Consider the following 19,729-nt stretch of genomic DNA (forward strand, 5'->3'; position numbering starts at 1 on the left):
AGCCGATAGTAGAGTGTTGAACGTCTTAAGACAACTTTCTCAAAACTACAAGACGTCTCCAAGACGGTTAACGTCTTGAGTTACAGGTGTGACGTTCTTCTTGACGAACGTTTGATTGTCGCCTTCTTGGTTTGAACCACCAGCTTCTTTAACACTGCCGATGTCGACTGTGATAGGTGGAGGGTCTTGAATAGTCTTTTCTATGTAGCTGATGCCCACTGTGTTGTCCTCTTCCTCCATATTTTGACCTAATGAACATAAAGGTAAATGGTGAAAGAAGTCTCATGGCTTTTTTGAGGCAGTGGGTTGTTATCAACTGTGTCTAGGGCAGGGTATTAGAAGGTGGAACTGATCCCTCCCAGCCTGTCTATCCCCGCCTTTTCCCTCCCCAACCGTTTTCACACATGGGCGGGGTGACTAAAGTCGTTTGGAATGCATTTCTAAAGGCACAACTTTGGTGACATGTCAGACAATTCGAACCCAGAACCCCTGGATTTTTGGCCACACACCCTAACCTTTAGGCCAACACGACGCCAATAATTAACATATACAAATTAGTACCTCTACCTCATAACAGCAACAGGGGGAAGAGAAACAAAGACTTGACGCAGAACTCAGACGTTTTAAGTGTAAAAACGAACAATGAGTACATTGTGTAGAATTTGTACTATACATAGTCGTGCGAGACTGATGAATGCCTACTACTTTAACAGCCATAACAAAACGAAAAGACTACTAAATTCTGTGTTATTTCAAATTTTAGTCTTAATATGCATTTTTCAGGTTAGAATGCCAAGAAAAGCTTATGTATGTTTCATACGGAGACAAATATGATCATAAATGATCGACACTGACCTTCATTACTGCAGTCTGTAACTGCAGACTTGTTGGTGACGTATTGCCGGCGGATGGATACAATCTCTTGGATCAATGGTACAATGACGAGGAAAGCGGCTGCAATGTAGGCCCAGGACTGGGACACGTTGACCCAATGTTGGAACTGGTCTCCATTCATGACGCCGACCTTTTAACAATATAAGAAAAACTTCAATGTCATCGTTGACAAGTATAACATTTCGCATCGGATCGGACTCTGCGACATTCCCCACGCAGAAACACTAACACACAAGCGGCAGCAGGCGTCTTTGAATCCGGGCCGGTGGAGATAGGTCTGCCTACCTCCTTCCCCCTTGGATCGGACTCTGCGACATTCCCCGTGCAGAAACACTAACACACTAACGGCAGCAGGCGTCTTTGAATCCGGGCCGGTGGAGATAGGTCTGCCTACCTCCTTCCCCCTTGGATCGGACACTGCGACATTCCCCACGCAGAAACACTAACACACTAACGGCAGCAGGCGTCTTTGAATCCGGGCCGGTGGAGATAGGTCTGCCTACCTCCTTCCCCCTTGGATCGGACTCTGCGACATTCCCCACGCAGAAACACTAACACACTAGCGGCAGCAGGCGTCTTCGAATCCGGGCCGGTGGGGATAGGTCTGCCTACCTCCTTCCCCCTAGGATCGGACACTGCGACATTCCCCGTGCAGAAATTAACCCTTTTGGCAGCAGGCGTCTTTGAATCCGGGCCGGTGGAGATAGGTCTGCCTACCTCCTTCCCCCTTGGATCGGACTCTGCGACCTTTTGCGGCAGTCTCTCTCTCCCCCTTTCTCTCTCCCTCTCTCGGAAACTGTCTCTATCTCTTTCTCTCTTTCTCTTGGTAATACCTCGATTACTTGATGGACAGACAGTATACGCGTTACTACTAAGAGAAGACTATCCTGCTTACCGCCTAAATGCCAGACCGTCCCCGCAGCCAGGGCTATTTCTCTATCTCACACTCTCTCTCTCTGTCTGTCTTCCTTTCTCTCCAATGGAAGGCAGCCAGGCATTTACGTCACCGAAAACAAGATTACCCTGCTTACCGCCAGCATGCCGGCAGGCCAGAGGATGACCAGCACCAGGCTGATGCCGGTGCCCGCCGCGAGGGCTGTGATGCGAGGCTTCCTGCAGTACCGCCGAACCTCCGCGAACGTCGGCCGGTCGTTCAGCTTGTTCGCCGACTCCATCTTGTAGGCGCTCTGGTAAAATTTGGACGAAAAAAAGACATATTTCTTTTAGGGAGTCAGTCTGCTAAAGGTTAGAATACGAACGCGACCTACCTGGTATTTTAGTTGGTATATTTGCATTCTTTTACTTCGAATTCATTTCATGGACTACAAGAAGATTAGTTAATGTTATTCACTAATGGGGATCTAAATGAACAGCAAAACAATGTGGGTCCCCACGCACGGTTTGAGCGGGTTATCGAAACTGTGGGTTTTGTCGAATTCCTCTAGCTGCCAGCTCAGTTTACTTCAGATCGAGGACAAAGCATAACGCTATTTCCTAAGCTACTTTACAGCGGCTGGAAAGATTTGGTAATCTGACAATGCAGGTTGCTAACCTGATAAGTGGGTCCCCATGGTTTTATCACGTCATTAACCTGATAAGTGGGTCCCCATGGTTTTATCACGTCACTAACCTGATAGGTGGGTTCCCATGGTTTGAGCGGGTTGTTGGTTGGAAGGTAAAGTTTTATCACGTTACTAACCTGATAGGTGGGTCCCCATGGTTTGAGCGGGTTGTTGGTTGGTTTTATCACGTCACTAACTTGATAAGTGGGTCCCCATGGTTTTATCACGTTGCTAACCTGATAAGTGGGTCCCCATGGTTTGAGCGGGTTGTTGGTTGGAAGGTAGCTAACCTGATAAGTGGGTCCCCATGGTTTGAGCGGGTTGTTGGTTGGTTTTATCACGTCACTAACCTGATAAGTGGGTCCCCATGGTTTTATAACGTTACTAACCTGATAGGTGGGTCCCCATGGTTTTATAACGTTACTAACCTGATAGGTGGGTCCCCATGGTTTTATCACGTTACTAACCTGATAAGTGGGTCCCCATGGTTTTATCTCGTCACTAACCTGATAAGTGGGTCCCCATGGTTTTATCACGTTACTAACCTGATAAGTGGGTCCCCATGGTTTTATCACGTCACTAACCTGATAAGTGGGTCCCCATGGTTTTATCACGTTACTAACCTGATAAGTGGTCAGGCCCTGGTGGTCTCCCAAGGGGTAGGGGTGTACTAAGTAACGAATAAATTGACTAAGTTGGAGACGCCCACAATTTTATCCAATCAGGTTGATGGAACTTCACCTACTGGTGGGCGTCTCCAACTTAGTCAATTTATTCGTTACTTAGAACACCCCTACCCCTTGGGAGGCCACACTATGTGGATTTAGTCACAAGAAATGCACGCTCCTGATTGGCTGAGGAAAGACGGCCGGGTTCTAATGTTTTATCACGTTACTAACCTGATAAGTGGGTCCCCATGGTTTTATCACGTTACTAACCTGATAAGTGGGTCCCCATGGTTTGAGCGGGTTGTTGGTTGGAAGGTTGCTAACCTGATAAGTGGGTCCCCATGGTTTTATCACGTCACTAACCTGATAAGTGGGTCCCCATGGTTTATCACGTTGCTCACCTGATAAGTGGGTCCCCATGGTTTGAGTGGGTTGTTGGTTGGAAGGTTACTAACCTGATAAGTGGGTCCCCATGGTTTGAGCGGGTTGTTGGTTGGAAGGTTACTAACCTGATAAGTGGGTCCCCATGGTTTGAGCGGGTTGTCCAGACTGCGGGTTTTCTCCCACTCCTCCTCCAGCTCCATGCTCGGGGCGCGGAAGCTGCCGGCCAGGCTGACGCACGCGCACACCGCGCCGCCCGACAGGATGCTCACCAGGTTCCCCACGATCATGCTCAACTGGTCTCCTGGAAATAACATAACATAACATAACATAACAAAACATAACATAGTGTTCGGATAGGTAGTAAGTAGGGACTAATTTGTCATGGCTGTTTTGCTGACTAGGCTAGTTTGACATATGTATATATAACCTGTAAGTACATCATAAGTTTCACAAATAGCCTTAGCATGTATTTATACATAACATAAATGTAAATGTAAAGTATAAAGCACCAGATGGCCTACCTGGACTCAGCCTTGAGGAGTCAGCTGGGGATGCCTCTCAGACAATTTACATAGCCCCCCACCCCAAATGCAGGGGGTGGGGAACATCAAGAAAGAATTTGTAATTTTGCAAGATCTAGAGAGAGATGAAGGATAAGCCATAGTCGATGCTGTAGGGCTGTTGTGAATTAGGATTTTACCATGGTCAATACTGACCGACGGAGGCCATATATATATAGGAGGCATATTGCCTATGAGATCCGCGTCTTAAGCTTCGACTCGTAACTTAGAGTTCAGAGTTTGTAATGAGAGTTTATGTTGGGCTGGGTGAGTATTCCAGTCCCCTCCAGTGGTTGTCCAATTTTGATTTGAAAGTGTTCACAGCTTCGGCAGCTACAACATCCGCAGGGAGGCTGTTCCATGAGTTGACAGACCTGACACTGAAGCAGTTCGACCTGGCCGGCTTCTTAGCTTGAGGTTTGACCATCTTGTAGGGGTGGCCTCTGGTGCGTCTGTCAACATTGAAGTTGAACAGGCGGCTTGGGTTGACACGGTCAAATCCTTTCACGAACTTGAACACCTGTATCATGTCACCTCTCTTACGGCGGTGTTCAAGGGTTGGAAGTTTGAGGCGGAATCAAAAATGGAATAATGGCTTAACGATAAACAAGAAAGTAATTCTGGTCACTTGAAAATTTGCGAATATATAATTAATACGTGTGGGGGTCATATTTTCACTATCTTTAGCGCCAAAGCAATCTGAAGCATGTTCCCCTCGAAATTATTGAAATCTTGACCCTATGACACGCTACTTCCTGCGTTTTGAGGGGCAGAATTTTCTAATAAACTGAGCTGAGTTTAATGGCATCTGATCAAGGATACAGGATACAGGGATTTAAGGTTGATGGGGGTGGGGCTGTGCCGCCGCCACTGGCAGTGCAATGTTATGTTATGTGGATATTTCGTTAGGATTTAGAGTTCATGTTATATCTAACGTGAAGTTCGTATGTATATCCAGGGTAAAGATTAAGGCGACCTCATGTTTATAAACCAGACCGTCAAAACCTCCTACCAGTATTTTTGATGAAGTTTCCGCCCATCAGCCCACCAGGCAGCGTCGCGGCCACGGCCAACCAGGAGACCAGGGCCAGCGCGCTGCCGACCGTCGCCCCCGCGATCATTCCCGCCGCCGTGGTGCGCGCCCAGAACAGAGCCATGCTGATGGGGATGACCGCGGCCCCGATGAGCACACCCATGAACAGGTACAGCCAGCCCAGGTTCAGCCCTGTATGTGGGAAAACACACTCAACATTTAAACTCCGATCAGCACACCCATGAACAGGTACAGCCATCCTAGGTTCATCCCTGTGGAAAACACACTCAACGTTTTAACCCCGATCAGCACACCCATGAACAGGTACAGCCAACCCAGGTTCAGACCCGCATGTGGAAAACACACTCAACATTTTAACCCAGATCAGCACACCCAGGAACAGGTGCAGCTAGCCCAGGTTCAGCCCTGTGGAAAACACACTCAACATTTAAACTCCGATCAGCACACCCATGAACAGGTACAGCCAACCCAGGTTCAGCCCTGTGGAAAACACACTCAACATTTAAACCCCGATCAGCACACCCATGAACAGGTACAGCCAACCCAGGTTCAGTCCTGTATGTGGGAAAACACACTCAACATTTAAACTCCGATCAGCACACCCATGAACAAGTACAGCCATCCCAGGTTCAGTCCTGTATGGAGGAAAACACACTCAACATTTAAACTCCGATCAGCACACCCATGAACAGGTACAGCCATCCCAGGTTCAGTCCTGTATGGAGGAAAACACACTCAAAATTTAAAATCCGATCAGCACACCCATGAACAGGTACAGCCATCCTAGGTCCAGCCCTGTATGTGGGAAAACACACTCAACATTTAAACTCCGATCAGCACACCCATGAACAGGTACAGCCATCCCAGGTTCAGTCCTGTGGAAAACACACTCAACATTTAAACTCCGATCAGCACACCCATGAACAGGTACAGCCAGCCCAGGTTCAGCCCTGTGGAAAACACACTCAAAATTTAAACTCCGATAAGCACACCCATGAACAGGTACAGCCAACCTACACCCATGAACAGGTACAGCCAACCTAGATTCAGTCCTGTATGGAGGAAAACACACTCAACATTTAAACTCCGATCAGCACACCCATGAACAGGTACAGCCAACCCAGGTTCAGTCCTACATGGGAAAACACACTCAACATTAAACTCCGATCAGCATACCCATGAACAAGTACAGCCAGCCCAGGTTCAGTCCTGCAGTAAAAAAAATCACTGACTTTAAGGATGCCCGTGTAGCTCAACTGGTAACAGCCTTATAGTTGAGCTCCTGGTTCCAATTAGTTGGTAACTGGATTAGCCAGGTTTGAATCCGGGAAGGGCATCCTGGTTAGAGCTGGGTTCGTCTTTCGGAAGGGATGTAAGATGGGGTCCGGTGATCAAAGAGGTGCCTCAAGCACGTTGAAAGGCTCAACAGCAGCCTCTTTACTCAGATGGGTACCTACTGGCTGCACCTCAGATGTATGATAAGATAAAACGACAACGAACACTGAGCATGCGTAAAGTAACAGTTCCCCAAGGAACTGCACATAGATTTAGAAGACGATCAGACGCTTCAGGTAGCAGCCAGTACCTTTCGTCATACGTTCAGCCAGGGAAAACGAAACTGAACACTGAGCACAATTATAGCTACAAGTTTGTCCCAATACAAACCGCTTTTAACCGTCATTCTTATCTTCGTCCGATATTCACTTTTGCCTCGTGACCTCCCCGAAACATGTATGACGTCAAGAGAAGGTCAAAGGTGGCCAGAAGTCTATACCACCCGTCGTCCAATCTCCTTATTTTCCAGCAGACTTCTCTGCGGACTCAGAAAAATTGTAGAAACGGGGCGGAATAGGGGGTATGTTTGCCAGAGTGGTTGACCGGCCACAGGAGGGCACAGCTTTGGGCCACAGGAGGGCACAGCTTTGGGCAGAATCAAACACACGAGGATACAAACAAGCAAACAAACAAACAAACAAACAGACCTGCAGCATTTGCCATCAGAACTAGTGGAACAGTGGACGCCGTCACCACCACGATGTACCAGTTCTTCCTGCTGAGCAGCAGGTTCAGGTAGTTCCGGTACAAACAAACAAACAAACAAACAAACAAACAAACAAACCTGCAGCATTTGCCATCAGAACTAGTGGAACAGTGGACGCCGTCACCACCACGATGTACCAGTTCTTCCTGCTGAGCAGTAGGTTCAGGTAGTTCCGGTACAAACAAACAAACAAACAAGCAAACAAACAAACAGACCTGCTGCATTTGCCATCAGGACTAGTGGAACCGTGGCCGCCGTCACCACGACGATGTACCAGTTCTTCCTGCTGAGCAGCAGGTTCAGGTAGTTCCGGTACAAACAAACAAACAAACAAACAAACAAACAAACAAACCTGCAGCATTTGCCATCAGGACTAGTGGAACAGTGGCCGCCGTCACCACCACGATGTACCAGTTCTTCCTGCTGAGCAGCAGGTTCAGGTAGTTCCGGTACAAACAAACAAACAAACAAACAAACAAACAAACAAACAAACCTGCAGCATTTGCCATCAGGACTAGTGGAACAGTGGACGCCGTCACCACCACGATGTACCAGTTCTTCCTGCTGAGCAGCAGGTTCAGGTAGTTCCGGTAAGCGTAAACATACAAACAAACAAACAAACAAACAAACCTGCCGCATTTGCCATCAGAACTAGTGGAACAGTGGCCGCCGTCACCACCACGATGTACCAGTTCTTCCTGCTGAGCAGCAGGTTCAGGTAGTTCCGGTAAGCGTAAACATACAAACAAACAAACCTGCCGCATTTGCCATCAGAACGAGTGGAACAGTGGACGCCGTCACCACCACGATGTACCAGTTCTTCCTGCTGAGCAGCAGGTTCAGGTAGTTCCGGTAAGCGTAAACATACAAACAAACAAACCTGCCGCATTTGCCATCAGAACGAGTGGAACAGTGGCCGCCGTCACCACCACGATGTACCAGTTCTTCCTGCTGAGCAGCAGGTTCAGGTAGTTTCGGTAGGCGCCGTGGGTGGGGCAGCTGTACAGCCAGTACTCCCAGCCGATCTCCGACTTAGCTGCCTCCTCCTAAAGACATAACAGAAAATAGTGTATAGTTTCATCAGGTTAGTAAGTCACCGAATAAAAAGACTATTTGACTTTGTACACAACCAAGTCTTTTATGCAACCAACGTTGACAATCTATCTTCCCCAGGGCAATATGAACCAGTCCGAATTTCCATGAGGAAGGTGACAGACGGTCACTGAAACATCCGTTGAATGAATTGGTTGTGTACAAAGAGTCCTTTTATTCAGTAAATGAAGATGTCAAGAGTGAGTCTATGCATGCCTACGTGCCTAGGCTAGGAGTTGACGTGTTGCTCATCATCATATCAATAATAGTAGGCCAGATATGCGGTCCAAAGCTTCTCTTATTCCATCTCCTGGTGAGAGAGTCCTTTTTTCATTTCTTTCTATATCAGTTCTTCTTCAGAGAGAGATAGAACGAGAGACAAACCTACAGAGAAAGAGAGGGTAGAGAGAAAGGCAGAGGCAGAGAGAGAAGAGGGAAGACAGATAGATAAAATAAGACAGACTGACAGAGAGGGCAGAGGCAGAGAAAGACGGAGAGAGAAGGAGAGAGACAGTGAGAGACAGAGGGCAGAGAAAAAGGCAGCAAAAGAGACGGAGAGAGAGGGAGGGAGAGAAAACAGAGAGAAGGAGAGACAACCAGAGAGAGGGGGTGACCAGGAGGCACACAAACCTTGCAGCGTTTGCAGGTAGCCACAGGCTTGCACTGACACTTGTCGGCCTGACGGAAGATCCGGGCTCGTCTCTTCCCACACAGGGTACAGGCGCTGTCGGACAGGTTCTAAACGGTGCAGCAGATTCAATATATATCAGAATTACGGACAGGTTTTAAACGGTGCAGCAGATTCAATATATATCAGAACAAGCCGCTAGGGGACCAAAAATCTAATCATTTCCATGTCTCATCAAGACCTACCCACCTACCAAATATCAAGACAATCCATCCAAGCCTTCTCGAGTTATGCTGTACGTTACACACACACAAACAAACGCTACCCTCTGCATAACCTTCTTGGCGAAGGTAATTACGGACAGGTTCTAAACGGTGCAGCAGATTCAATATATATCAGAATCATACGAACCTTACTATACAACGAGATACAGTCTGCCCTGTAGATAGTTAATTATTATAACAACTACTTAATGTAACAATATCGTAGGCTTGACAGGTGTATTCCGTATCTTAAACACTGACTAACGCATGAATTTTTGTTTAGAAAGCCTTTCTTGAGGATTATCACAGTTTTCTGTGGATCTAGCCGGGCATTCTTTGCTGTTACGATAATCATTGTTCTCATCTACCGGAAAATGCCAACATAGTCCTTGAAGATTTTTCAATTTTCAAAAGATGTATATGTAGTTCCTGAAGGAATGCTGCCTTTTAAAGATGTAGATGTAGTTCCTAAAGATGGCTTCCCTTTCAGAAAACATACGGTTCTGAAATATGTTTTATATTTCGGAAGATTTATAGTTATGAAAGATCGATGTCTTACCTTTCAAAACATGCGCAAAATTCGGAAAGCTGTTTTAGCTTTCGAGACATGTATAGTTTTTAAAGATATATATACAGTTCTTAAAGATTTGTTTTTACCTTTCTGAAGATGCAGACGTAGTCCTTGAGGATGTCGTAGACGATGATGGAGGTGACGGCGATGATCTCAGCCGACCCGGTGGACATGACGGCCATGAGGATCATCAGCAGCACGATGACCTGGCCCGTGTGGCCCATCAGCCGGTGGACTACAACAGGGGCCACCAAACCTGGGAACAAGGTTAAAACTATCAAAGCTACATGTACAACACTATTGACGAGCAGGACTATACCCTGGCCCATCAGCCGGTGGACTACGACAGGGGCCACCAAACCTGGGAACGAGGTAAAACGGCTACTTTAACACTATAGTAGTGACTCATGAGGATCCTCAGCAGGACTATATCCTGGCCCGTGTGGCCCATCAGCCGGTGGACTGCAACAGAGGCCACCAAACCTGGGGACGAGGTATCCACATAGAATTATTTTTACTGGTAACAGATTATGGGCATCATCAACGAAATGTTGACCTGACCTTGAAGCAAACTAAAGGAAATGAACTAAAAAGTGGGTTGTGTTTGTAGGAAGCTCCCCCACTTTTTTACCCAGCCCCAACTGTCAGTAGTCTAGACTACTATTATCTGTATTCAGGCGCTGTAGTACCTTATAGAAAACTGAAGGAAACTAGGAGGCCCAAACTTACACGACTTACTCTTCCTCTCAAGAGCTATATATCCACCATATATCACTCAAAAGTCATGACCATAGCATGTCCATAACACGAGACAACGAATGTTCTGCTGCATTACCATAGCAAGCCACTAGGGGGCCCAAAATCTGATCATTTTTAGGACTCAAGAAGACCTACCCACATATCAAGTATGAAAACAATCCATCTAGGCCTTCTTGACTTTTCGTGTTTACAGACACACACACACACACACACACGAACGCTGACGAAAACATAACCTCGGCAAATGTAATAAACTAAAAAGTGGCTTGTGTTTGTAGGAATCTCGCCCACCTTTGTCCACGTCCTCGGCTGACAGCAGCGCCTCCCCGCTGACGGTGCCGAGCGCCACGTAGGCCAGCCCCACGGTGGTTGCCATGGAGAAGGGGATGGCGAACCACGTCAGGCCGCCGGAGATGAACCCCCACACGCCCTGCGGGAGAGAAAGAGAAAGTCAAAGAGTTCTGGGCTGAATGCATGTGTGATAGAGTACGTCACCAGAACGTAAGAGTATCATTGGCACATTGCGTTCTGGGTACGTGATAAAAGACAGAGGTACAATATTGTTGTGTTATATCAACCTTTAAGTCATAGACATGCATGTGGATTTTTAGTAGTTTTGAATGATTGCGACTTTGTGGCAATTATAGTTGAAGTTTACCCATGTGTATTGTGTGTGTTTTCCAGCACTGAAGTTGACGATGATGTGGCTAACAAAGAACATCAGGTACCTGTTATGTATTTTGTCGTAAGTAACATACATATTTTGGACATCGTATTGTCTATCAGTACTAACCTCCAGTTGTCTTGCAGCCAGGGTACTTCTTTCTAAACCACATTCATTCTTTTGAAAGCTTATTCCTCTACCTTTTCCAATGACCTGCGATATCTAGCACCACTAACCTCCAGCGGTCTCGCAGCCACAGTGCTCTGCCAGTACGACTGGTCGCAGAAGACGGCTCCGAAGTTGCCGATGATGTTGATGACGCCGAACATGAGGCCACCAGAGGAGAAGAAGGTGAGGTAACTCTCCTCCCGGTTCCCGGGCGGTCCGCTGCTGCACGTCAGCAGGTCGTACACCGTCCCCACATCGCCCAGGGGGTTCTGCTGGCTGGTGACGTCATCGGAATAAACCTGAACACAAAAAAAATCAACATGCTCTCTCCGTAATAGCAGTAGTGGTAGTAATCGTAGTATCAGTGGTAGTAGTAGTAGTAATAGTAGTAGTTGTTGCAGTTGTAGCAGTAGTACTGTAATAGAAGTAGAAGAAGTATTAGCACTAGAAGTAGTAGTAGTAGTATTAGCAGTAGTAGTGGCATTGAATAGAAGTATGTTTCCTGTCATTGGGCTGGATTTTTATGCAATAAACTATGTTGTGTCATGTTACGTTGCGTTATGTTATTCCATGCTTTCTTATGTTATGTTACCTAATGTTATGATTTGCAATGGTTTGTTATGCTATGCTATATCATGTTATATGTTATGTGCCAAAAATGATGAGGTACCCTCGTTCTTACCTTCCACAGGATGGTGATGAGGACGCCGAAGATCAGGGCTGTGTTGAAGTACGACACGTAGAAGGTCGCACCGAGTCCGCCGATCAACGTGTAAGTACCTGGAACATAACAAAACATTTAGACACCCACCTCTAGCAGGGTTGAATTGCTCGGCAACAAACATCGACCAAGCTCTTCTGTCCCAAGGTTTTAGGTAAACTCTAAAAAAAACTGTACTGTACGACACATGGTGAATACCAAGTATTGACAAACTCACAACAGGATGTCTTAGTTTCAAAACTCTACGCAATATGCTCTCCTATGACAGCAAAACAAAACCCACAAAGCTTAAAACGATTCGTTTTTTTGTCGATGAAATTCGCTGAGTGCTTTGTCAATTCGATTGGCCGCAGCGACGCCGCCAGCGTGTCGCGTGTCCAGTGAGAGGGGAGGGGGGCTTTACCTATGACAGCCGCCAAACAGATCGCCGCCATCTCGGTGGTCAGCCCGTTGACCAGGCTGGTCATGGAGGCGATCCCGCCCAGCATCAGCATGGTGGTGACCAGGACGTTCGTCAGCAGTGCGAACACGCAGTACACGATGTGCGCCTTCGCACCGAACCGGGCCTTGATCACCTAAAACAAACAAACAAATAAATGAATAATAGCACAATAGATACATGGAGGTGACCAGGAGGCTCGTCAGCAGCGCGAACACGCAGTACACGATGTGCGCCTTCGCACCGAAACGGGCCTTGATCACCTACAAATAAACAAACAAACAAATAAATAAATAATAACACAATAGATACATGGTGGTGACCAGGACGTTAGTCAGCAGCGCGAACACGCAGTACACGATGTGCGCCTTCGCACCGAACCGGGCCTTGATCACCTAAAACAAACAAACAAACAAACAAATAAATAAATAAACAACATCAGCAGAGTGGTGACCAGGACGTTCGTCAGCAGCGCGAACACGCAGTACACGATGTGCGCCTTCGCGCCGAAACGGGCCTTGATCACCTACAAATAAACAAACAAACAAATAAATAACAACAGCACAGGGAAATAAAATGGGCTCTGATCACTCGTGGCAGGGAGTGTTGTATTGATAGATAGGGGTATGAAGGAGCTAAGGAACGAACGACCGGACTATCAATACATGACTGGGGGCAATCAATCTTCTAGAACTGATATTGAGTGGAATGTATTATCACCAAATACGGTATGGTCCTCGGCATAGTATGATCATAAACAACATATAAGCCGGAGTTAGCTTTGCGAAATATGTAGATGTGACAAGTCGTCCAATGTGGTACAACCAATCACTGCTGCGTGGTGCAAAGCCTCATGTTTTACGTTGAGTAGCTTTATACCCATTGGACAGTGCACATGCGAGCACAAGAACGTATGCATATCTTTAAGGTGCTGTAAGGAAACACATGTACCTGTAGGTACGTCTTGGCTCCTGGTGCCTTCATCTTCAGCTCCACGGATAAAATGGCGAAGACGATAATCTGCACGGAGGCGCCGGCCGCATACCAGAACGGTCCACTGATGCCGAACTGGAATTGAATAGAATTATTTTATCTATTTATCTATTTATTTTCTCTCTTCTGCCTTTGGAAAGACAAGGACAATGTGGTACTGCACTCAAGTTTTTTAAAACTTATTTCAACAATACCACGTACCGTACAGAGAGCAGGTTTACAAGAGTGTTCCATTGTTACCTTACTAGCCACGGTACATGACTGCAGAAGCGTAGCCGCCCAAGTCCACTGTGACACGATGGTTGTCGCCGTCAGACCCACGGACACCTGACCCCCCGCGTCGAACGCCGTGTCTAGGTCGTTCTGGTCATGAAACACGTACTTCCGAACCAGGTTGAAGACATACGCCACTAATCCTGAAATTTAAAAAAAAATGTGAAAAAAAGTTCATGCCCCTGAAAATTGAAAGCGACTTTCAAAGAACGATGATCATTCCCATTGTACAGCTGTGGCACAAATGATTAAAAAAGTCCTTTCCGCACCGAAGGTGCATAAGGCGGCGCCCATCTCCGGTTCCACAGCCCTTGGGACACACACAACTTTGTGCAAGTCACTACAGCAGGGGGCTAGTCCGCTGGTAGTGGTGTGTGTTTAACTTCCATACTCTTTCCCAAATGCTGAGCGCTAAGCAAAGAAAGCAGTATGTACCATTTTTAGAGTCGTTGGTGTGACCCGGCCGGGGTTCGAACTCACGACCTACCGTAGGCGAGGCGAACACTCTACCCACTCGGCCATTGCACCCGTCAAATGATAGCAAGCTCTAAGCATGTAAACCTAATGCCAAGACATAGCTGTGTGTGTGTAGTTATGAGTCATCACTTTCCGTCTGGAGTAGAGCCAAATTAAACCAAACATGTCATTCTCCAAATAGTCTTAAACACCCCCCCCCCCCCCCCCGTACATCCTTTTCAGGCTGCCCAACAGTTGCAGGCACCCGCCAGGACGAACTAACAAACAATCACACCGACATTTGTCTTGAATTAATCTTCTTTTAAAGACTACTTCAAGACATCCTAATGTCTTAACCTTATTAACATATCTATTCAGAGTTTTGGTATAAAACCTTGTGTTCTCAGTCCTATCGTTAGTCACTGACGAAAGACAGTGGATGCCGTATGAAACGTCTGACTGTTTCAAAATCTTATCCAGTTGCTTGAGTAATTATTTTTGGCGTATCTTACTAGATGTCTAACTTTCATCAACGAAGCAAACCGACTGATTGCAATTAGGTAATACCTATAGGATATGGAGGTCTCGTGTTTACGGACAGTCACACCTTAAGCACGTAAAGAAAACCACTACATCTTTCGAAAAATAGTAGCACATGCCCCGGTGTGAGTGGATCAGAGTTCTCCAGTTACTTAAGGAGGCATGCCCTTGAAATTTTTTTAACGATTTAAGGAGCAGTTAAGGGGCCAGAGGTGCCTTGTAAGCACAACATTTCCACCTGCATTTGTAGGTTAAGTACAGGAAATCTGCTGATTTACTTCGGATTAACGACAAACACGAGATGATCTCTTAATGGATACACTTTAGATCATCTAAGCTGCTTATATGACACTTCCTGCATAGAGATTAACGCGCACATTACGTATAGCATGGCGCAGTATCCATAGCAGACTCTACTGCAGTTGTTTTAATTTTGCAGTTTGTTTTTTAAGAACATTGGCGAAGTAAGGAAGCTACCAAACCTAGGCAGCAATAGAGTGATATAGCTGTTAATGGAGTAGTAGTTCAACCAAGTAAGAGTGCTGATAATTGCCGTCAAAGTTATGCATTTGTTCGTGCGCTTTTTTTTCCGTACCTGCGTTTTGACAGACATGACAATGCCTTACCGGTCTATCAGCTAGTGTGTTACACAGAATGATTGTTATACCTTTCGACCAGTTCAGATTCAGAAAGCGTGACGCAATCACATAGAAACTTAGACTATGGCCGGGTTTGCATAAGCGTTTACGGAGTCCACTTTAAGTCGCCGGGGCGACTTGAAATCAACTCGGAGTCGACTTAAGTGATGACAAAAACGCGCGTGTAATCCCAGCCAATATGAAGACGACTTTGGAGCCTGTTTTGGAGGCTATGAATGGTACGACGCCCTCATACCAACTTAGCGCTATACTTATTACTGTAATATCCCATAGGATTATCACATCACATTAGATGCACTGCACGAGGTCTAAAACGTGTTATTCATAAAAGGTTTTATAGGTGTTATGAGCGATAATCTTGTAATCGTATGTCGTAACACCTTCTATACTTCCTATTACGTCAAACACCCTCCGGCGTTGAAAGGAAGCCTAGTTGGCGTGATATAGACCATTCATAGAAAAAAAAGTGGACCTGTGCAATGGCTTAGTTGTTGGAGTTATACCAAACACTTTAAAAATGGTACATGCTACATTCTCTGCTTAGCACTCAGCATTTGGGAAAGAGTGTGGTAGTTAAACACATGCCACTATCAGTGGACTAGCCCCCTGCTGTAGTGATTGCACAAAGTTGTGTGGCCCAAGGGCTTCTAGAGCGAAGATACATCGTCTCGTGCGGAAAAATGGAAAAAAAAAATTCCTGACAAATTTTGCCGGATATGTTATCGTGAGGCATTACTCGATCGAAGCTTCCTACGCCGAAAGACCTTTGTATATTTGAAAGGATATCAATAGATGGCGTATATGTAATACAGACCATTCTATAGAAGAAGAAACAATTAGGCAATGTTACCCTGTTTGATTTTGCTGTTGAAGATATAATCATGAGGCATCTAACCTACATACGCTACATACGTCCTTTTTATATATGAAAGGACATCGTTAGATGGCATATATGTACGCGTAATACAGGCCATTTATAGCGAAAACTTAGCTGGCCGTCATGTTTTTCAATAAACATCAGATTACGTCATGTCTTTTGTAACCATGTTTATGCCAACAAACCTTTTTCTTCACGATATCATCATTCCATGTTCCCAGAAAGGAATAAGAAACTATGCATTGATATAACGTTCATACCTGACTTATATTTGTTAACACATTTACGCGATACGTTTGTTCGTCCCAATGTTATCTACTGAGGTGTGAACGGTGGCAAAGAAGACTAAATATCCAAAATTAGAAAAGAAAAGCCAAAGACTCAGAGGAACAAAGTCGAATACGGAAACATTTCTGTCTTTGTAATTTTCATAAAAGCAAACAGGTGCCGGTGAAACCAATCTGTGTGTTTTCATTCTATGGTACCTAGCACTATAGCTCACGTTTCCTCCTTGCCATATGCCATGGACACGACGTTATGATATAATTATCTGCCTGCCTTATGTAACAAGTAATAAGTAAGTAACGCATGTACATGTATGCTATCCCCCGTTACATTGTTTTTTAAAGATGTGCTCTGTGATATCAGACCATATGGTAGCCAATTAAAGAAGACACATAAAACAGCATAAACTATTTAAAAATCAAAGCAGTTAAAAGATTTGGTCGATACTTTACGCATGGAGGGATTTGTAAAAGTTGGCATTTTTCGTTAGACCGTATGGTTTTAGGCAGTCGATTTTTAAATTCATAAAACAAATATAAATCAAAGCAGCTTGAAGATACGGCCCAATGCAATGCAGTGCCAACAAACAAACTAACAAGCAATGATCAAGCATGCCCAAACCTACAAGTAAAACCCAAAGCGAGCAGCACAACAACACTTTTCCCGCAAAAACTATGAATCTAATTGTGATATGCATTCTTTCCTGTTGTTTTGTGCTTTGATAGCTTAAGCAATCAGTGTTACGTGGCGGTTTACCGGGTATGAAATTACTAACTTATCTTGACGTATGTCGGGTGCCACACTTCATATGAGACCCGTAAGACCATGGCAGCGCAGCCCAGAGGTTTCGGTCCTGCATGACCTTCCCCATGCCGTCAGCCTCTAAACCCAGTGTAAGGAAATAGCAGAGAGAGGCCGTCCGATGGAAAGTGCAGACAGACTCCAGTTGTTGCCGTGGCCGAGAAACGATCTTTATTCCACACTCACATGTTCTCTCCTCTCTATTCCTCAAGTCTGTCTGTCTTGTCTAACATACTGTGTTCCTAATTTTATACGTTTCTCAACAACTTCAAGATTAGACAATGGAGAGCCTAGTGCCGTCTTGCACTGCCTTGTACGAGATTAGTCATACACCCGTGTCATGCACGGGTACCTTTGTCAGAAAGCTAGGGGAGTCCTCTATCTACACACAAATTTCAATATACGCTATATTACACTTCTTCAGCACATCCCCTCGAAATTCAAACAACAAACAAACAAACGACACGTCCTCACCTGCAAACAAGCCGAACCCCAGTGTGAGGACAATGGCTTCCCTCAGTTCCACCAGCGGTGTGAAGTCGCTCGTTCCCGACGCGGTTCCGTTACGGACCTTCTCTACAACCTCCTCGCACGGGGAGCCATCCGATGCCGAGGGATACGCCAGAGACAGCACGGTCAGGGCAACGAGTATCACTTTCGCAGTCATGTTCTAGCCGTGGTGAAGCAACTCAAAAGCGTTCGACAAATTAGTTTACACTTTGCTTGAAGATCAGATCACCACCGTTTCCCTTGTGGCTTACAGATTGTCTAGTGGAAAGATAACTGGAAACCTTTCCTATCTCAACTGAGCGTCAAGTCCCAAAAGACGCATAGGGTCACTGATGTCATTAGCCGAAACTCTTTCCATACAAATGGTACACATGTGTATATCTGTGGCTACTTGTTTATTTCACCACGCCCATTTGCGGATTGATACATGACTTGTTGGATGTAAAATATAGTTCCGGGCAAGGCATCCTTCGATGTGGTGGGGGGCACCAGGCAAATTTTCCGCTAGGGTAATCTGTATCGCTTTTACTGTTGTGTTCTCTACGTGTTGAAGCTTTTCACAATCTAGTTTACTCTTTGCTTGAAATCAGATCAGTGCTTTTTCCCGTGTGGCCCACAGATTGTCTTGTGGAAAAATAACTTACTCAAACGTACGGTACAGATCGCTATTCGGTACCGAAAGACCTTCTGTTGCTTCTGTCCTTAGCAAAAACTGTTTTCACACAAACGAGTGCATCGCTGGCAATCAGTGCGTTACGCAACTCCCCATGGCGGATGGATACTTGACTTTTTTGTGGTAAAATATAATTACGATCCATGCTTTTCTCGACATCGTTAGCCGCTTGTATAATAGAGACAAGCTTGCGGGGACGCAACCATGCATATATTTCCCTCTATCTATCTATCTATCTATCTATCTATCTATCTATCTATCTATCTATCTATCTATCTATCTATCTATCTGTTATTTTTTGTCTATCTATCTTCGTCTATTCACTGTTAATGTATATATGAATTGACAATTGAAAATCCAGCCATAAAAACTTTATTGCATACAACAAGTAGATCGTATGAACCTTGTGGAATGTTCAATAATCGTTCAAAGCACACAAATAGTATAAACATACACTCAAGCTTTGACATCCTAAGCTCTATCTAGTATGTAAAACTTGTACTTCTAATCTTGCAATGGTTTAGGTCAAAATGCAATACGTAAAGAGGCCACATTTCATCCATAACCTGCATGTACATATAAAAGGCTATCCTAATTGTTCATAAAAGCTACGTACTTTTTATTTTAAATATAACTGTTTGTATCCTGTAATCCAAATATCGTTCTCCAAAAATATTTGTTAGAACGTACGCACACACAGCTATAAATAAATAGCTTTCAAAAAGACGCTACAGACTATACAATCCTTTAAACCCGGCTACCTATAATACGAAAAAAAACATACATGTCCATATAGGACCTTTTTATATTATTACTGTGTTTCGACATCAGTTTCAATTGTTATAGTGTTGGCGTATCAGAGTTCAACCTGTCACCCTTGAAAATATGCTTCTTTATAAAAAGTTGACCGTGTTACTTATATTAAGTACAACTAGCATTGCTGTAGTCACCAGGACTTGACAGTGCCTCGGTTACAAAATATATTATCTTCACTTAACACACTGTTAATCATATTTCGTCTTATGGCTTTAAAGCCATGCTTACAACTCCCCCAATCCTAAAAAGATTTCACTGATGAGAAAGATAATTCGGCACATGAGTATTGTTGGTGTATATAGCCAAGGGCGTATACATTCTCAATTTTAAGATTTGACTTTTGAAAGGTGAGTATTGTACGCACGCAATAGTCACAGC

At 45.1% G+C, this 19,729-nt stretch overlaps 1 protein-coding gene across 1 annotated transcript; it reads right to left on the reverse strand.

Moving 5' to 3' along the window:
• Positions 1 to 45: 45 nt before the first annotated feature.
• Positions 46 to 18,211, reverse strand: LOC136425179 (uncharacterized). The gene is made up of 20 exons (XM_066413976.1): positions 17,827 to 18,211; positions 13,702 to 13,877; positions 13,420 to 13,536; positions 12,433 to 12,604; positions 11,991 to 12,088; positions 11,377 to 11,607; positions 10,768 to 10,906; positions 9,804 to 9,973; positions 8,886 to 8,993; positions 8,044 to 8,209; positions 6,222 to 6,254; positions 6,040 to 6,072; positions 5,965 to 5,997; positions 5,805 to 5,837; positions 5,570 to 5,602; positions 5,081 to 5,293; positions 3,634 to 3,809; positions 1,926 to 2,081; positions 856 to 1,024; positions 46 to 248 (listed from the first exon to the last, which is right to left on the reverse strand). The coding sequence occupies exons 1-20, from the start codon at positions 18,017 to 18,019 to the stop codon at positions 46 to 48; spliced, it is 2,652 nt and encodes an 883-aa protein (XP_066270073.1). The 5' UTR covers positions 18,020 to 18,211.
• Between the last annotated feature and the right edge of the window lie 1,518 nt (positions 18,212 to 19,729).

The sequence above is a fragment of the Branchiostoma lanceolatum genome, chromosome 19 (assembly GCF_035083965.1).
Source record: "Branchiostoma lanceolatum isolate klBraLanc5 chromosome 19, klBraLanc5.hap2, whole genome shotgun sequence".
NCBI classification, from domain to species: domain Eukaryota; kingdom Metazoa; phylum Chordata; class Leptocardii; order Amphioxiformes; family Branchiostomatidae; genus Branchiostoma; species Branchiostoma lanceolatum.

What these genes read in the sequence shown, in the direction of transcription:
- LOC136425179 (XM_066413976.1), bottom strand. Translation starts at nt 18,019, where the DNA reads ATGACTGCGAAAGTGATACTCGTTGCCCTGACCGTGCTGTCTCTGGCG. An exon ending in ACGTCTGCATCTTCAGAAAG is followed by an intron (nt 8,994 to 9,803) that starts GTAAAAACAAAT and finishes TGCACCGTTTAG; the next exon opens with AACCTGTCCGACAGCGCCTG. An exon ending in TCTGATGGCAAATGCGGCAG is followed by an intron (nt 6,255 to 8,043) that starts GTTTGTTTGTTT and finishes TTTCCCATGTAG; the next exon opens with GACTGAACCTGGGTTGGCTG.